Source organism: Poromitra crassiceps (assembly GCF_964638095.1).
Source record: "Poromitra crassiceps genome assembly, chromosome: 17".
NCBI classification, from domain to species: Eukaryota; Metazoa; Chordata; class Actinopteri; order Beryciformes; family Melamphaidae; genus Poromitra; species Poromitra crassiceps.
The window spans coordinates 6,490,662-6,509,673 of NC_139635.1; the positions used below are offsets into that span (position 1 = coordinate 6,490,662).

At 43.7% G+C, this 19,012-nt stretch overlaps 1 protein-coding gene across 1 annotated transcript in view; it reads left to right on the forward strand.

The window, feature by feature from the left end:
- Positions 1-19,012, forward strand: part of LOC310791891 (partitioning defective 3 homolog) — a gene marked incomplete at its 3' end in the record, with an annotated part of 552,527 nt that overhangs the window by 282,590 nt on the left and 250,925 nt on the right. Inside the window, 3 exon segments of the mRNA XM_083653569.1 lie at positions 12,253-12,432; positions 12,616-12,884; positions 18,899-19,012. The exon segment at positions 18,899-19,012 is cut by the window's right edge and continues 26 nt beyond it. Of these exon segments, the coding sequence (XP_083509695.1) occupies positions 12,253-12,432; positions 12,616-12,884; positions 18,899-19,012 (563 nt within the window).

The window sequence follows — 19,012 nt, forward strand, 5'->3', positions numbered from 1 at the left end:
TTGATAAGATTTTGTTGCAGGGTCTCCCATCTGACAAGATGTTTTGCTTTTAGATGTTTTATTACAGAGTGGAAAAAGCAGCGGCCGCACATTCAAATCGGTGCAAAAACCTTCTTTATTACAAGCTTCCGGTCATAGACCTCCTTCACACTCTCAAGCACCTCAGCAAAGTCTGATACCAGAGGAGTGGTTTCACTATTTTGATGTTTTATTACAGAAAGTGTATGAACCCCACCACCAAAATAGTCATACTAGTCATTGTGTTACTTATGGATGAAATTATTGTGGACATAAATTATATGCCTTTTTTGCTGGGGACGCCCCCCCCCCCCCCCCCCCCATCAAGGCCAAGAACCCCTGGTGGTCCCCAGACCCCACTTTGAGAACCACTAATCTTCTACTGTCTCCTCTCTAAGTGCATGGGCTTTGCTGCTGCCCATCACTATGCTAACTAAGCTAACCCTTCCCTGTTTAACTCTTGTATAGGTCACACCCTCAATTGCTAAAGTGGTTCCTGCTCCTCAGTGTTTATCTGCCTAACAGCTCCACTCACTTCCTGCTGTAACCTGCCTCTACATGATGCTCATGTCTTCTGCCAGCGCTCCCCCTCTGACCACAGCTGACCTGCTAACCCCCCCTCTCTCTCCGCTCTAGATGCTATGTGCTACACACTTACCTTCACTCTGCATAACCCCTCTCTCTCTCTCCGCTTTAGATGCTATGTGCTACACACTTACCTTCACTCTGCATAACCCCTCTCTCTCTCTCTGCTCTAGATGCTATGTGCTACACACTTACCTTCACTCTGCATAACCCCTCTCTCTCTCTCTCTCTGCTCTAGATGCTATGTGCTACACACTTACCTTCACTCTGCATAACCCCTCTCTCTCTCTCTCTCTGCTCTAGATGCTATGTGCTACACACTTACCTTCACTCTACATAACCCCTCTCTCTCTCTCCACTCTAGATGCTATGTGCTACACACTTACCTTCACTCTACATAACCCCTCTCTCTCTCTCCACTCTAGATGCTATGTGCTACACACTTACCTTCACTCTGCATAACCCCTCTCTCTCTCTCTCTCTGCTCTAGATGCTATGTGCTACACACTTACCTTCACTCTGCATAACCCCTCTCTCTCTCTCTCTCTCTCTCTGCTCTAGATGCTATGTGCTACACACTTACCTTCACTCTACATAACCTCTCTCTCTCTCTCTGCTCTAGATGCTATGTGCTACACACTTACCTTCACTCTGCATAACCTCTCTCTCTCTCTCTGCTCTAGATGCTATGTGCTACACACTTACCTTCACTCTACATAACCCCTCTCTCTCTCTCCACTCTAGATGCTATGTGCTACACACTTACCTTCACTCTACATAACCCCTCTCTCTCTCTCCACTCTAGATGCTATGTGCTACACACTTACCTTCACTCTACATAACCTCTCTCTCTCTCTGCTCTAGATGATATGTGCTACACACTTACCTTCACTCTACATAACCCCTCTCTCTCTCTCCACTCTAGATGCTATGTGCTACACACTTACCTTCACTCTACATAACCCCTCTCTCTCTCTCCACTCTAGATGCTATGTGCTACACACTTACCTTCACTCTGCATAACCCCTCTCTCTCTCTCTCTCTCTCTGCTCTAGATGCTATGTGCTACACACTTACCTTCACTCTACATAACCCCTCTCTCTCTCTCCACTCTAGATGCTATGTGCTACACACTTACCTTCACTCTGCATAACCCCTCTCTCTCTCTCCGCTCTAGATGCTATGTGCTACACACTTACCTTCACTCTGCATAACCACTCTCTCTCTCTCTCTCTCTCTCTCTCTCTCTCTCTCTCCGCTCTAGATGCTATGTGCTACACACTTACCTTCACTCTGCATAACCCCTCTCTCTCTCTCTCTCTCTCTGCTCTAGATGCTATGTGCTACACACTTACCTTCACTCTACATAACCCCTCTCTCTCTCTCCACTCTAGATGCTATGTGCTACACACTTACCTTCACTCTGCATAACCCCTCTCTCTCTCTCCGCTCTAGATGCTATGTGCTACACACTTACCTTCACTCTGCATAACCTCTCTCTCTCTCTCCACTCTAGATGCTATGTGCTACACACTTACCTTCACTCTGCATAACCTCTCCCTCTCTCTCCGCTCTAGATGCTTAGCATATACATAGCATATGTGCTTCTCTCTGTGCTCGCTCAACACAGCTGTTGAGATCCACTGATGCATACAGTACATGTGTGTGATCTATGTTGCTCCTGTCAGCAGAAACGCATAGCTTACAGGATGTTTTCAGCTATATAATTCATAGGTGTTACATGTTCTGTAAGACAGGAATGCAAAATACTACTCACACGCACGCACACATGCTTTTGCATTATGAATAGGCTTTAGTTTAGTAGGGCCATATCGATTTCTGCAATGCAGAGAAAGCAGACTCATGGAAGCAGAATCATGGAATTTGGTGATAAAAGTAGAATCAAGTGTGAAGCATGGAATATTGCAGATTTTTCGATTTTGGCTGAAATTATGAAGAGAAAAAGGCATAATTATTGTAGTAACCTATTTCATAATTATAAAAGAGTCTTGCAAAGTTGTCACTTGAGCTGTTTTCCCATGCCACATGCCGTGTCCTTTTTTCGTTTTTCTTTTATATCTAAAATTCACGCTAACCCTAAATTAAAATTTCAATGGTAAAAAAATGAATTTGGGAGAAGAAAAATGATTTCATATTGCCCTAATGGAGTTGTCCCTCGAAAGAAAAGAAAAAGAAACAGTAATTCAATCCCAGCCATGTCAAAATTTCCTGTTGTCCACTATGGCTAAGCCATAACTCAAGTAATGTAGGGGAATCAGGCTCCCACACAGAGCTCTCCATACAGAGCTCCACACAGAGCTCCACACAGAGCTCCACACAGCGCTCCACACAGAGCTCCATACAGAGCTCCACACAGTGCTCCACACAGAGCTCCACAGAGATACAGAGCTCCATACAGAGCTCCACACAGAGCTCCACACAGAGCTCCACACACAGCTCCATACAGAGCTCCACACAGAGCTCCACAGAGATACAGAGCTCCATACAGAGCTCCACACAGTGCTCCACACAGAGCTCCACAGAGATACAGAGCTCCATACAGAGCTCCACACAGAGCTCCACACACAGCTCCACACAGAGCTCCATACAGAGCTCCATACAGAGCTCCACACAGAGCTCCACAGAGATACAGAGCTCCATACAGAGCTCCATACAGAGCTCCACACAGAGCTCCACAGAGATACAGAGCTCCATACAGAGCTCCATACAGAGCTCCACACACAGCTCCACACACAGCTCCACACAGAGCTCCATACAGAGCTCCATTGACAGCAGAAGACAACAGCTTTGCTGCTTAACATGTGTTGCCACTGCATCAGCAGGGGGGAGCCTTTCTTGAAGCGTAGTTTGATGAGGGAGCAGATGACGTCTCGTCTGCCACTTCATCCAGCCTGAAATCGTAAAGGCGGCCCTGCTCCCAGAATATTATTAGTGGCTGGGAAAACCAGGCCCGGAATGTCACCAAACAGCACTCTGGGGGCCCGGTCTTAGCTTCGGAGGGTGGGGGGCGGTCGAATTCAGGAGTCCGTTCAGCTGTCACGGGCCCAGAAGAAGCATACCAAAGTGGGCTTTATTGAAACAGGTGGTGCTAACAAGCCCCCCCTGTTACAGGGTGCTGACAGCAAACATACGTTTGCGTTCACACCTACTGTACGTTCGCTCACACCTGGTGTATGTTCGCTCACACCTGGTGTACGTTCACTCACACCGATGGGCTTAAAGAGGATTTTCTGCAACCATCCAGGGATGCAGGTCTTGTTCATGTGGAGCCAAAATGAGGGATTATGTGACAGAGCTGTCGGGGAGCGTCAGGTCTCTTTTTATAGCCGCTCACTCCAGCTATAAGTATTAATTAACATGTCGCAATGTGCAGGTGGGCCAAGATGGAGTGTGTGTGTGTGTGTGCGTGTGCGTGTGTGTGTGTGTGTGTGTGTGTGTGTGTGAGAGAGATATTGGCGAGGGAGAGTGGTTGCTTGATTGATAAAGACAGAGAAAATGCATCTACTGTATGTGTGTGTGAGTGATACCTTCATATTGCTTACCACCACCACTGTCTCCTTCAGACCTCCCCTCTCCCTGCCTTCCACCATCCTTCCATCCATCTCCCTCCTAACGTCCTCTCTGCTTTCCCTGCTGCCTCCCTACATCCATCCTTGTCCCTCCTATCCTGTCTTCCCCAGTGGTGGAATGTAACAAAGTAATACTACTTTGTTATAGTACTTCAGTATGTTTTGGGAGTATCTGTATCTTTTGGGGAGTATTTATATTTCCGTCAATTTTCGCTTTTCCTAAATTTCCCAAAAATGTATACTCTTAATCCATTACATTTCCCCTAAGCCAGTGGTTTTGAAGCTTAGGGTCGTGACCCTAAGTGGGGTTACCTGGAATTCAAATAGGGTCGCCTGAATTTTTTTTATTTATTTTACACACCACACACAATTTAATACTACCGAAGATGATAGGGTCACTTCAGATTTAAAAAAAGAGAAAAAAAAGTTCAGATTTAAAAAAAAGAGAAAAAAAGTTTAAAGTGATCATCTCGAACATTTCCGTTTTTTTTCTCTTTGGTGACACCTATGGCGATGACTGGTCATTTCAGGTGAGATCCAAACAGTGTTGCATTATGTGACATTAATGTCACATAATGCAAATGCTTCCATCAAAGGACCATAGCCTCAATCAACATTGTGAGTGACTCGTATTTTTATTTATTTTTCTTTAGACGAAAATCCTCGAGATTATAACTTTAAATCGGGATTCTGAGTATAAAGTCAGAATTTTGAGATTAAAGTCAGAATTCTCAGATTAAAGTCAGAATTCAGCTGGGAAAAAGAAGCATACTATGTGACATCACTGATGATGTCACTGATGATATTATCGATGGTGTACCACCGGAATTTGAATGTCTCTGGGCCCTAGATTTTTGTGACCTCAAAGTATGGTCACAAGCCAAAAAAGGTTGGGAACCCTAAGCCGTAAACGACGCAGATGCCCTAAGCATCTTCATTACTCGTTACTACGAAATACAATCTGGAGAAATTTGTTAGCCTGCAAGCAAGCAGGTTTGGGGAACCATTTGCAAGTTCTGTTGATCCTGATCCACACTCCATTCCAGCTGGTGGCTGTAGTGCACCATCATGTTGTTTGTAGTGCACCATCATGTTGTTTGTAGTGCACCATCATGTTGTTTGTAGTGCACCATCATGTTGTTTGTAGTGCACCATCATGATGTTTGTAGTGCATCATCATGTTGTTTGTAGTGCACCATCATGTTGTTTGCACCATCATGTTGTTTGTAGTGCACCATCATGTTGTTTGTAGTGCACCATCATGTTGTTTGTAGTGCACCATCATGTTGTTTGTAGTGCACCATCATGTTGTTTGTAGTGCACCATCATGTTGTTTGTAGTGCACCATCATGTTGTTTGCACCATCATGTTGTTTGTAGTGCACCATCATGTTGTTTGTAGTGCAACATCATGTTGTTTGTAGTGCACCATCATGATGTTTGTAGTGCATCATCATGATGTTTGTAGTGCACCATCATGATGTTTGTAGTGCACCATCATGTTGTTTGTAGTGCACCATCATGATGTTTGTAGTGCATCATCATGATGTTTGTAGTGCATCATCATGTTGTTTGTAGTGCACCATCATGATGTTTGTAGTGCACCATCATGATGTTTGTAGTGCATCATCATGTTGTTTGTAGTGCACCATCATGTTGTTTGTAGTGCACCATCATGTTGTTTGTAGTGCACCATCATGATGTTTGCACCATCATGTTGTTTGTAGTGCACCATCATGTTGTTTGTAGTGCACCATCATGTTGTTTGCACCATCATGTTGTTTGTAGTGCACCATCATGTTGTTTGCACCATCATGTTGTTTGTAGTGCATCATCATGTTGTTTGCACCATCATGTTGTTTGTAGTGCACCATCATGTTGTTTGTAGTGCACCATCATGTTGTTTGTAGTGCACCATCATGTTGTTTGTAGTGCACCATCATGATGTTTGTAGTGCACCATCATGATGTTTGTAGTGCATCATCATGTTGTTTGTAGTGCACCATCATGTTGTTTGTAGTGCACCATCATGATGTTTGTAGTGCATCATCATGTTGTTTGTAGTGCACCATCATGTTGTTTGTAGTGCACCATCATGTTGTTTGTAGTGCACCATCATGATGTTTGTAGTGCATCATCATGTTGTTTGCACCATCATGTTGTTTGTAGTGCACCATCATGTTGTTTGTAGTGCACCATCATGATGTTTGTAGTGCATCATCATGTTGTTTGTAGTGCACCATCATGTTGTTTGTAGTGCACCATCATGATGTTTGTAGTGCATCATCATGTTGTTTGTAGTGCACCATCATGTTGTTTGCACCATCATGTTGTTTGTAGTGCACCATCATGTTGTTTGTAGTGCACCATCATGATGTTTGTAGTGCATCATCATGTTGTTTGTAGTGCACCATCATGTTGTTTGTAGTGCACCATCATGATGTTTGTAGTGCACCATCATGTTGTTTGTAGTGCACCATCATGATGTTTGTAGTGCATCATCATGTTGTTTGTAGTGCACCATCATGTTGTTTGTAGTGCACCATCATGTTGTTTGTAGTGCACCATCATGTTGTTTGTAGTGCACCATCATGATGTTTGTAGTGCATCATCATGTTGTTTGCACCATCATGTTGTTTGTAGTGCACCATCATGTTGTTTGTAGTGCACCATCATGATGTTTGTAGTGCATCATCATGTTGTTTGTAGTGCACCATCATGTTGTTTGTAGTGCACCATCATGATGTTTGTAGTGCATCATCATGTTGTTTGTAGTGCACCATCATGTTGTTTGCACCATCATGTTGTTTGTAGTGCACCATCATGTTGTTTGTAGTGCACCATCATGTTGTTTGTAGTGCACCATCATGTTGTTTGTAGTGCACCATCATGATGTTTGTAGTGCATCATCATGTTGTTTGCACCATCATGTTGTTTGTAGTGCACCATCATGTTGTTTGTAGTGCACCATCATGATGTTTGTAGTGCATCATCATGTTGTTTGTAGTGCACCATCATGTTGTTTGCACCATCATGTTGTTTGTAGTGCACCATCATGTTGTTTGTAGTGCACCATCATGTTGTTTGTAGTGCACCATCATGTTGTTTGTAGTGCACCATCATGATGTTTGTAGTGCATCATTATGTTGTTTGCACCATCATGTTGTTTGTAGTGCACCATCATGTTGTTTGTAGTGCACCATCATGATGTTTGTAGTGCATCATCATGTTGTTTGTAGTGCACCATCATGTTGTTTGTAGTGCACCATCATGATGTTTGTAGTGCATCATCATGTTGTTTGTAGTGCACCATCATGTTGTTTGCACCATCATGTTGTTTGTAGTGCACCATCATGTTGTTTGTAGTGCACCATCATGATGTTTGTAGTGCATCATCATGTTGTTTGTAGTGCACCATCATGTTGTTTGTAGTGCACCATCATGATGTTTGTAGTGCACCATCATGTTGTTTGTAGTGCACCATCATGATGTTTGTAGTGCATCATCATGTTGTTTGCACCATCATGTTGTTTGTAGTGCACCATCATGTTGTTTGTAGTGCACCATCATGATGTTTGTAGTGCATCATCATGTTGTTTGTAGTGCACCATCATGTTGTTTGTAGTGCACCATCATGATGTTTGTAGTGCATCATCATGTTGTTTGTAGTGCACCATCATGTTGTTTGCACCATCATGTTGTTTGTAGTGCACCATCATGTTGTTTGTAGTGCACCATCATGATGTTTGTAGTGCATCATCATGTTGTTTGTAGTGCACCATCATGTTGTTTGTAGTGCACCATCATGATGTTTGTAGTGCACCATCATGTTGTTTGTAGTGCACCATCATGTTGTTTGTAGTGCACCATCATGTTGTTTGTAGTGCATCATCATGTTGTTTGTAGTGCACCATCATGTTGTTTGTAGTGCACCATCATGATGTTTGTAGTGCACCATCATGTTGTTTGTAGTGCACCATCATGTTGTTTGTAGTGCACCATCATGTTGTTTGCACCATCATGTTGTTTGCACCATCATGTTGTTTGTAGTGCACCATCATGTTGTTTGCACCATCATGTTGTTTGTAGTGCACCATCATGTTGTTTGCACCATCATGTTGTTTGCACCATCATGTTGTTTGTAGTGCACCATCATGTTGTTTGCACCATCATGTTGTTTGCACCATCATGTTGTTTGTAGTGCACCATCATGTTGTTTGCACCATCATGTTGTTTGCACCATCATGTTGTTTGTAGTGCACCATCATGTTGTTTGTAGTGCACCATCATGATGTTTGTAGTGCACCATCATGATGTTTGTAGTGCACCATCATGTTGTTTGTAGTGCACCATCATGTTGTTTGTAGTGCACCATCATGTTGTTTGTAGTGCACCATCATGATGTTTGTAGTGCACCATCATGTTGTTTGTAGTGCACCATCATGTTGTTTGCACCATCATGTTGTTTGCACCATCATGTTGTTTGTAGTGCACCATCATGTTGTTTGCACCATCATGTTGTTTGCACCATCATGTTGTTTGTAGTGCACCATCATGTTGTTTGCACCATCATGTTGTTTGCACCATCATGTTGTTTGTAGTGCACCATCATGTTGTTTGTAGTGCACCATCATGTTGTTTGTAGTGCACCATCATGTTGTTTGTAGTGCACCATCATGTTGTTTGTAGTGCACCATCATGTTGTTTGTAGTGCATCATCATGTTGTTTGTAGTGCACCATCATGATGTTTGTAGTGCACCATCATGTTGTTTGTAGTGCACCATCATGTTGTTTGTAGTGCATCATCATGTTGTTTGTAGTGCACCATCATGATGTTTGTAGTGCACCATCATGTTGTTTGTAGTGCACCATCATGTTGTTTGTAGTGCACCATCATGATGTTTGTAGTGCACCATCATGTTGTTTGTAGTGCACCATCATGTTGTTTGTAGTGCACCATCATGTTGTTTGTAGTGCACCATCATGTTGTTTGTAGTGCATCATCATGTTGTTTGTAGTGCACCATCATGATGTTTGTAGTGCACCATCATGTTGTTTGTAGTGCACCATCATGTTGTTTGTAGTGCATCATCATGTTGTTTGTAGTGCACCATCATGATGTTTGTAGTGCACCATCATGTTGTTTGTAGTGCACCATCATGTTGTTTGTAGTGCATCATCATGTTGTTTGTAGTGCACCATCATGATGTTTGTAGTGCACCATCATGTTGTTTGTAGTGCACCATCATGTTGTTTGTAGTGCACCATCATGATGTTTGTAGTGCACCATCATGTTGTTTGTAGTGCACCATCATGTTGTTTGTAGTGCACCATCATGTTGTTTGTAGTGCATCATCATGTTGTTTGTAGTGCACCATCATGATGTTTGTAGTGCACCATCATGTTGTTTGTAGTGCACCATCATGTTGTTTGTAGTGCATCATCATGTTGTTTGTAGTGCACCATCATGATGTTTGTAGTGCACCATCATGTTGTTTGTAGTGCACCATCATGTTGTTTGTAGTGCACCATCATGTTGTTTGTAGTGCACCATCATGATGTTTGTAGTGCACCATCATGTTGTTTGCACCATCATGTTTGTAGTGCACCATCATGTTGTTTGTAGTGCATCATCATGTTGTTTGTAGTGCATCATCATGTTGTTTGTAGTGCACCATCATGTTGTTTGTAGTGCACCATCATGTTGTTTGTAGTGCATCATCATGTTGTTTGTAGTGCACCATCATGTTGTTTGTAGTGCACCATCATGTTGTTTGTAGTGCACCATCATGTTGTTTGTAGTGCACCATCATGATGTTTGTAGTGCACCATCATGTTGTTTGTAGTGCACCATCATGTTGTTTGTAGTGCACCATCATGTTGTTTGCACCATCATGTTGTTTGTAGTGCACCATCATGTTGTTTGTAGTGCACCATCATGTTGTTTGCACCATCATGTTGTTTGTAGTGCACCATCATGATGTTTGTAGTGCATCATCATGTTGTTTGCACCATCATGTTGTTTGTAGTGCACCATCATGTTGTTTGTAGTGCACCATCATGTTGTTTGTAGTGCACCATCATGTTGTTTGTAGTGCACCATCATGTTGTTTGTAGTGCACCATCATGTTGTTTGTAGTGCACCATCATGATGTTTGTAGTGCATCATCATGTTGTTTGTAGTGCACCATCATGTTGTTTGTAGTGCACCATCATGATGTTTGTAGTGCATCATCATGTTGTTTGTAGTGCACCATCATGTTGTTTGCACCATCATGTTGTTTGTAGTGCACCATCATGTTGTTTGTAGTGCACCATCATGATGTTTGTAGTGCACCATCATGATGTTTGTAGTGCACCATCATGTTGTTTGTAGTGCACCATCATGATGTTTGTAGTGCACCATCATGATGTTTGTAGTGCACCATCATGATGTTTGTAGTGCACCATCATGATGTTTGTAGTGCACCATCATGTTGTTTGTAGTGCACCATCATGTTGTTTGTAGTGCACCATCATGATGTTTGTAGTGCATCATCATGTTGTTTGTAGTGCACCATCATGATGTTTGTCGTGCACCATCATGATGTTTGTAGTGCATCATCATGTTGTTTGTAGTGCACCATCATGTTGTTTTTTCACCATCATGTTGTTTGTAGTGCACCATCATGTTGTTTGTAGTGCACCATCATGATGTTTGTAGTGCACCATCATGGTGTTTGTAGTGCACCATCATGTTGTTTTTTCACCATCATGTTGTTTGTAGTGCACCATCATGTTGTTTGTAGTGCACCATCATGATGTTTGTAGTGCACCATCATGTTGTTTGTAGTGCACCATCATGTTGTTTGTAGTGCACCATCATGTTGTTTGTAGTGCACCATCATGTTGTTTGTAGTGCACCATCATGATGTTTGTAGTGCACCATCATGATGTTTGTAGTGCACCATCATGTTGTTTGTAGTGCACCATCATGATGTTTGTAGTGCACCATCATGTTGTTTGTAGTGCACCATCATGATGTTTGTAGTGCATCATCATGTTGTTTGTAGTGCACCATCATGTTGTTTGTAGTGCACCATCATGTTGTTTGTAGTGCACCATCATGATGTTTGTAGTGCATCATCATGTTGTTTGTAGTGCACCATCATGTTGTTTGTAGTGCACCATCATGTTGTTTGTAGTGCACCATCATGTTGTTTGTAGTGCACCATCATGATGTTTGTAGTGCATCATCATGTTGTTTGTAGTGCACCATCATGTTGTTTGTAGTGCACCATCATGATGTTTGTAGTGCACCATCATGTTGTTTGTAGTGCACCATCATGTTGTTTGCACCATCATGTTGTTTGTAGTGCACCATCATGTTGTTTGTAGTGCACCATCATGTTGTTTGTAGTGCACCATCATGATGTTTGTAGTGCACCATCATGTTGTTTGTAGTGCACCATCATGATGTTTGTAGTGCACCATCATGTTGTTTGCCAACTGCTTTAAAACTTGGGAAGATTTCCACTCAGGCGCAGGCATGTCAGATGGACATGATCAGAAGTAGAATTGACGATGGTTGCTTGCTTTTTTATCAACATTTACTTGTGCTTTTACTTTCAATATTTAAGTACATTTAATACCACAAAGTTACTTTTGATACTTAAGTGCAGTAAATATCAATTATATTTAAGATATTTTAATATTCTAATTTGTGACTTTAAAGACTAACTTCACCCCACATAAATCTGTGGTGAATTCTGACATGTAATGGTGAAAAGTAGGATACAGTGAGCTGGCCTTCTGCTATTGGCTGGTCGTGGTCTCTGTGCCCTGTGATGTCGCCCTCTATAGAGTACAACAGGTGGTGACATCACCTGTTGAAAAGACCAGCCAATAGGAGAAGGCCAGTTCAGTGCCATATTTTTCACAATTAGGTGTCACCAAACATTTGGGTTTTGGTGTAGTTGCATGGTAACTTCTACCAATTTTCTGGTAAGATAGATATCTGTACTTTTACTCAAGTGTGGCTTTGGGGTCCTTCATCCACCACTGCTCTCTCCCTCTCCAGAGCCCAGAACATGTTCCGTCAGGCCATGCGTTCTCCCATCATCATGTTCCACGTAGTGCCACAGTCCATGAAGGCCCACTATGAACAGCTGTCCCACAGCGAGAGGAACCCTGCCTACACCTCGGGCCGCTTCAGCCCCGACTCCCTGAGTGGCAGCCTGGACCCCAGCCTGCAGAGGATGTCCCGACACGGCTCCCAAACGCACCCTCACGACTCCCTGAGCAGCCTGGACCCCGCCCCGCAGAGGATGTCCCGATACGGCTCCCAAACGCACCCTCACGACTCCCTGAGCAGCCTGGACCCCGCCCCACAGAGGATGTCCCGACACGGCTCCCAAACGCACCCGCACGACTCCCTGAGCAGCCTGGACCCCGCCCCACAGAGGCTGTCCCGACACGGCTCTCAAACGCACCCTCACGGTTTCCAAACGCACCCTCACGCCCATCCTCACCCACACCCCCAGCAACACCCGGACCAGAGCGACGCCCACTCCCCTCTACCTCACCCGGCGGTCTCTGCGGCCAAGCCCCCATCAGGCCACGCCCAGTCGCCACAGAGGGCGCCAAGCTCCACCCCCACGGCCGGGTACACCAAAAAGGTCGGCAGAAGGCTCAACATCCAGCTGAAGAAAGGTGAGTTAAGACAATTTAGTGAGTAAATGCCTTAAATACTAGCAGTGTCAATAAGGGGAGAACTAGGGGGAAATTGGCGGAACAAACACTACCAGTCAAAAGTCACACACACACTATTTTCTTTATTTTTAACATCTTTCACATTTACATTCGTAAAAAAATTACAAATAGGCCCTTTGCATTGTTGCAAAGGCTTTGCAAAGCCTCTCACATAGGATCAACTTCACTATTTAGCCTATATTTGTCTAAGAAACAGATTTCAAGCCTGTAAGAATAAGACTTTAGATCAAAATGGCTTCAAGATAATGAAAAATGATAAAAATTCAATCAGGTGGGTCCAAAACCTTTGACTGGTGGATAGAAACAAAAGTGTAATCTCGAATGCCTGAAGGATTCTTACGTTTTTGTGTAGAAACATAGGCTGTCCTTACATCACCTGAAGCTTCTGAAGTATCATTTAAATCCTGCCAGGGTGTGTGTCGTGCTTTGCATCCCAATAACTGAGCCTTTCCAAAAGGAGAAGGAACCATTGTATTTCATTATCCTCTGCAGTCCAACTGAATAAACAAGCAATCGCTCCAATCTGGCACCGCAAAGACCCTATAACGCGCAAAGACGAGTGTAGGAACGGTTTGTTGAGAAACGCAGCAAACACAGAAGCATGCAAAATGTGAACCGTGATGTAACAGGCTTAAACACATCCAGGGTTCACCAAGAACCATGTGAGCGGTGAACAGAGGGTGACGAGCCCACCCAGCCGAGGAGAAAAGATTTGAGTTCAGGCTGGCGGAAATGTGCAGCGAACGGCCATGCCAGGAATAAAACGCGGGGAGATCTCGGCGGTGTAGCCTTTGACTGACAGCTGGCACAGTAGCTCCGTACCTCTGCCAACAGGAGACCTGGCACAAACAGCTGTCTGTGCCAGGTCTCAGGGCCAGAGAGCTTGTTGCTAAGCAGCCGCTGGCCCCTGGGTGCTGTCGAATGCCATGGTGAGGAGTCCCACAGGGCTGCACCATATGCCCACTGAAGTTTCCACCTGAATCTAGTGCCTCTCTCAGGGCTGGAATCAACCCAGGAAGAAAAAACATAAAGAGCTGCTTATTCCAACCTGGCTGTTAGTTGTGTGTACCTGTTCCAGGCATCTATCATTATTTTTGTTTTTTTCTAGTGGCTCTCACCCATTGACTATATAAATATAGACGACGCGTCCCCGCTTAAGTGAAGCCAAAATATCGGTTTCAGCGAGCTGCCATCTTCCTTGTGTGACATCATTTGGAAGCAGAGTCTGTGCAGGAGAGTGGGGCTGTCACAGCTTTCAATCGGCCCTTTTTATATCATCAAATAACTATTTAACAACAAAACTTATCCGAAAAATTTGCATTTGAACTAGGGCTGCTCAATAAATCCATGTTGAATCGTAATTGAATTAATTAGTTAGGACAATGTTAAAAAAAAAAAAAAAAACATTACCCAATACCCATTGGACCAATTTTCATTCAGATAAATTGAGCTGAGAGGTCAAGGAACCCTCGCCCAAATGTAACCTTTGTTTGGAGCGTTATTTAGCCCCCTTCCTGACAGGCAAGCATATTATGCTTGGTACCAATTAGGGATGCACGATATATCGGCAATCATATCGGTATCGGCCGATGTTGGTCATTTTTTAACATATCGGTCATATCGGTATCGGTCAGATGTTGCAATGTTAACACATTGACTGCCAGACGTTTTTTTTTGCTGTAGGTAGCTTCTGCCAAGCCGTTTTTTGAGGATTATGGCTCATTTTATAAGAGCCGAGGATTCGTTTCAGCTTGGAGTTTGTGAACATACAATATCTCAAAAGTACTAATAGAATGTGTACTTTCTCTGTCTAAAAGAGTTAGTTTGTAGAGTTAGTAGTTATGTAAGCATTAGCAGTTGAATACAGCATGGTTTTAGCGTGAAAAAGAATATTCAGAGATAAACGGCTTTTTGTGAAATTGGATGGAACGGTCACTTTAACCATTCATTTTTGGCTCTCTCTCTCTCTCTCTCCCTCCCCCTCTCGCTCTCTCTCTCTCTCTCCCTCCCTCTCGCTCTCCCTCCCTCTCTCTCTCTCTCTCTCTCTCTCTCTCTCTCTCTCTCCCTCCCTCTCGAGTTGCTTCAACTCCGCCCTCCGTGGGCGGACAAGCTTGTCACCAGTCAGTGCTTTGCTGCTCTCCTGTGCCTGCATGTCTGGGCCGCTGTTTGAGGAAGTCGGGATGGACTCGCTCGTTTGGAGTTTTGGTTGAGAGAAGCTTTTGCGATTCTGGTCATATTTATGCTGCGTGTTTCAAAGTGTGTTCCTCCACCTGTAATCTATCACCCGATCATAGTAGATCGGCTGAATCTATTATGTAAATTTGCAATCCCGCATCGCCAGCAATCAGCGCGAAAAGGAGAATGGCTGGGCTGAGAATGGCTTGACAAGTTAAAAAAATGCTTTCCTTTCTCTAGCCAGGAGAGCACTGTTGCCACTTAGTGGGTCGGTGGAATGGGTTGTAAACGTTCGGTGGCTCCAATAATTATATAAGAGATGTAAAAGGCTTAGATGCACAACCCACCGTCAAAAAAAAAAAATCGATGCCAAAAACGTGTAAACACGTTGTTGGCAGGGAACAGCTGGATTCTGAAAACGTGTTCATACGTTGTTGGCAGTGAATGTGTTAATATCGGTTATCATTATGAGCCAAATTCTTCACATTGATATGAAATAATGCAGTAAATCTATGATTTATGGGCTTTTCCAAAGGCTTTGCAAATAAAGAAATGCATAACTTTTTCAAATTCAGTGTTAACTCATTCAGGGCCAATGACGTCTTTGACGTCTTATCAGGAATAGCCCAGAGGGCCAATGACGTGTTTGACGTGTTTTTGTTTTTATTACTGCAGGGCGTAGTTAAAACACTTCCCCAGCCTGTCACATGGTATCAGGTCCCTATCATCTAAGACAACACGTGAACAAACACATACCGCAGCTGTTGTTTTGAAATTGAGCAGGAGGAATATCAGAAAATGGATAAGGAGCTTGCCTTGTGCAGACAGGAGAAACCGCATTGAAACGCCCCTCGCGCGCTGCAGGAGCTGGTCGCTTTCCTGTGTGCCGTGCCAGCCTTCCTGTGTGCCAGCCGGAGAAAACCGGAGAAAGTAATCCACAGATGCGTTTGATCATCGGAGGAATGAGGAAATGATCGATCAGCAGTGATCAGAGGGCGGTGAGGACGTGTTGAATAGCCGAGGGGAAAACGGCAACGATAGCAGGCAGAATATGACAGGGGGAGACATGGACGAGCAGCACACGAACAGCTACGCAGGCAGAAGCCCGCTGCCCGTTCTCAAGAGCTTCATGAAATCGCTGGACTGCGTGCCCTCCAGTGTAGTAGTGTCTCTGCTCCAGTGTTGCTCCTGGCCAATCCCGGCGCCACAGGGCGTGGTTATTGCTTATCCTATGTGGGGTTAGAAATCACGCAACGAAGGGGGATCGTGTGTGTGTGTGTGTGTGTGTCTGTGTGTGTGTGTGTGTGTGTGTGTGTGTGTGTGTGTGTGTCTGTCTGTCTGTCTGTCTGTCTGTCTGTCTGTCTGTGTGTCTGTCTGTCTGTCTCTCTGTCTGTCTGTCTGTGTGTCTGTCTGCACACTCACTCACACTGCTGTATTGTCGAATGTAAAAAAAAAGCACTTCATGTGTATATATATATATATATATATATATATATATATTTTTTTTAATTTGTGTCATAACGAATAGTATTTACATGTCTGATGTCAATACAGTTCAAAATAAAAGAATTGAGAGCGAGTTCTGCTTGAGAATGTATATTTTACAGAAATTGCATTTGCTCCTGTTTGTCATCTGAGAGAGAGACATTTTGGGTGAAAACAGGGTGTATATAAATGGATATAAGTAGAGTACAGAACATGCTAAAAGCTAACTTTTTTTTTCCTGGTGAACCCAGAGACGTACATCTTCATTTTGAGGTATTGCAAATCACTCTGGTGCTAATAGATAATTTACTGTGGGTCTTGAAAGATGACCAACAATTATGAAAATCTTTGGCCTGTGCTAAATATTGGCAGTCCTAAACTGGCCCTGAATGAGTTAACATGTGTTTTTCAGTATGTACAAAATGTGATGATCATAAAAATGTGGTTTTATACAGATCATATCGACATCGGTAAATATCGGTTATCGGCCATAACGGCAATGTTAATATCGGTTATCGGCATCGGCCAAAATTTTCATATCGGTGCATCCCTAGTACCAATGGATGCCTTAGGTCTTCTAGTTGCTTCAGAAATGACCCTGCTACAGCCATTTGATTACCCGCGAAAATCAGGAGTGTTGGCAGACTACTCGCGGCCCACCTGCAGTACCTCCACGGCCCACAGTTTGGGAATCACTGCTATAGACTATACTGGGACCAGCCACAAGGGGGCGATTGAGATGTTTTGGCTTCATTTTTGTGGAGCTGTGATGACGTCCATATTGTATATAGTCTATGCACTCACCTCTCCAATGCTTGGTCATGGTGCCCAGATAAACACTTCATTCTGAACAGGATGTGCCTGGAAGATCTCCAGTGTTTTCAGTCAACGTCGATATTATCTTTTCTCATTACACGTTTTGTTTGCTGTTACCGGAGCGGGCACTCACCGGATTAGCAGCGACTCCCAAAAGGCCCTTTGGACTCATGCGTTTTGTTTTGAGTGCCGACTTAAGCCCACAGCTCTGAGCGTAGATTAAACTCCCACATTGTTTATGTGCTCGAATCAGACGGCAGTCTCCTCTCAAATCCCAGGCAGTATCAAAATCAATCAAAGAATCCCCATTCTGCACAGGAAATTGCTGAGGTGTGTCTTAATCAAACTAATGGGAGTTTTAAAGATCCGCCTCCCTATTTAAACCCAACAAGGCTACAGGCATTTAGCAGGGAGGATAATAACAACGTGCCTCATCTGCCTGTGGGAAGTTGATTGGCTCATCAATGTAGGGGATTAAGCAGCGGAAGCCAAACAGCAGAGTTAAGTGTTGGGCTATTGTTGCGTCAGCTCAGTAAGACAGGCAGCGAGGGTTAGGCCAACAATGTCTCTATTGTTCTTATGTTGATAGCTTTCTTTTTTACACATTTGCTAAATCTTGCACACAATGTAATAAGAAATTGCTTCTTCACATGGCCTTTTGAAACACATACAAGTACAGTGTTTCCCCTACCATTCTACGACGCCAGAAAAAAATTGCACCCCCCAATTTTGTATTATTATTATTATTATTTATTTTTTCTGCTCTCCCCAAAATTTCACTAAACTTTTATGGCATATTATTACAATACAACAATACTGGTGTTGACAGTAATAGAAGATGCCAAATCATTCAAAACAATACGCATTTTGCTTTTAGGATCATTGTGCCAGCGTGCGGCGCTGTTTCAAAACGTGGCAACGTGTGCTGTTGCCTGGGAAACGCACATCCCATAATACAACTGTACGCACATCTCATAATAGTATGATGATACTTGGGATGCCATTGCGAACATAGATGCGAACAGGTTATCTAAAAGTTTAGCATCGCCAGCGAGGGCCCCCCACCGTTGCGGTGGGGGTACGTTTCAAAGTTTTCTACGGGAAACACTGAAGTAGACATCTCAACAGAGGTGTCAGAGTAGCCATGCTCCTGGAGCAGAACAGGTCAACACAGATGGACACGTCTCTAGAATATCACCACAGTTACAGTATCGCCTACAGTTGCATCAGATGCTGCAAAACGCTGGTGCAGATTGACTTTGAACATTATTGACAGTAGCTGGAGCCACCTAACCTTGCAAGCCAGCTGGGTTCTCTCGCAAGATCTCATAACGAGATGTTGTGAAAACAATACCGCCCCCCATCTGGCAGTGTCGGGTTAGGAGCCATCTGAGTGGCTGTAGAAAGAGTAGAATGTCTTCAGTGCCCACGGGTGAAATCCTAAACCCTGATGAGAGCCCTCTTCTTGTCTCTCGTAGGTCCTGAGGGTCTGGGCTTCAGCATAACGTCGCGTGATGTTCCCATCGGCGGCTCGGCACCCATCTATGTGAAGAACATCCTCCCGCGCGGAGCCGCCATCCAAGATGGCCGCC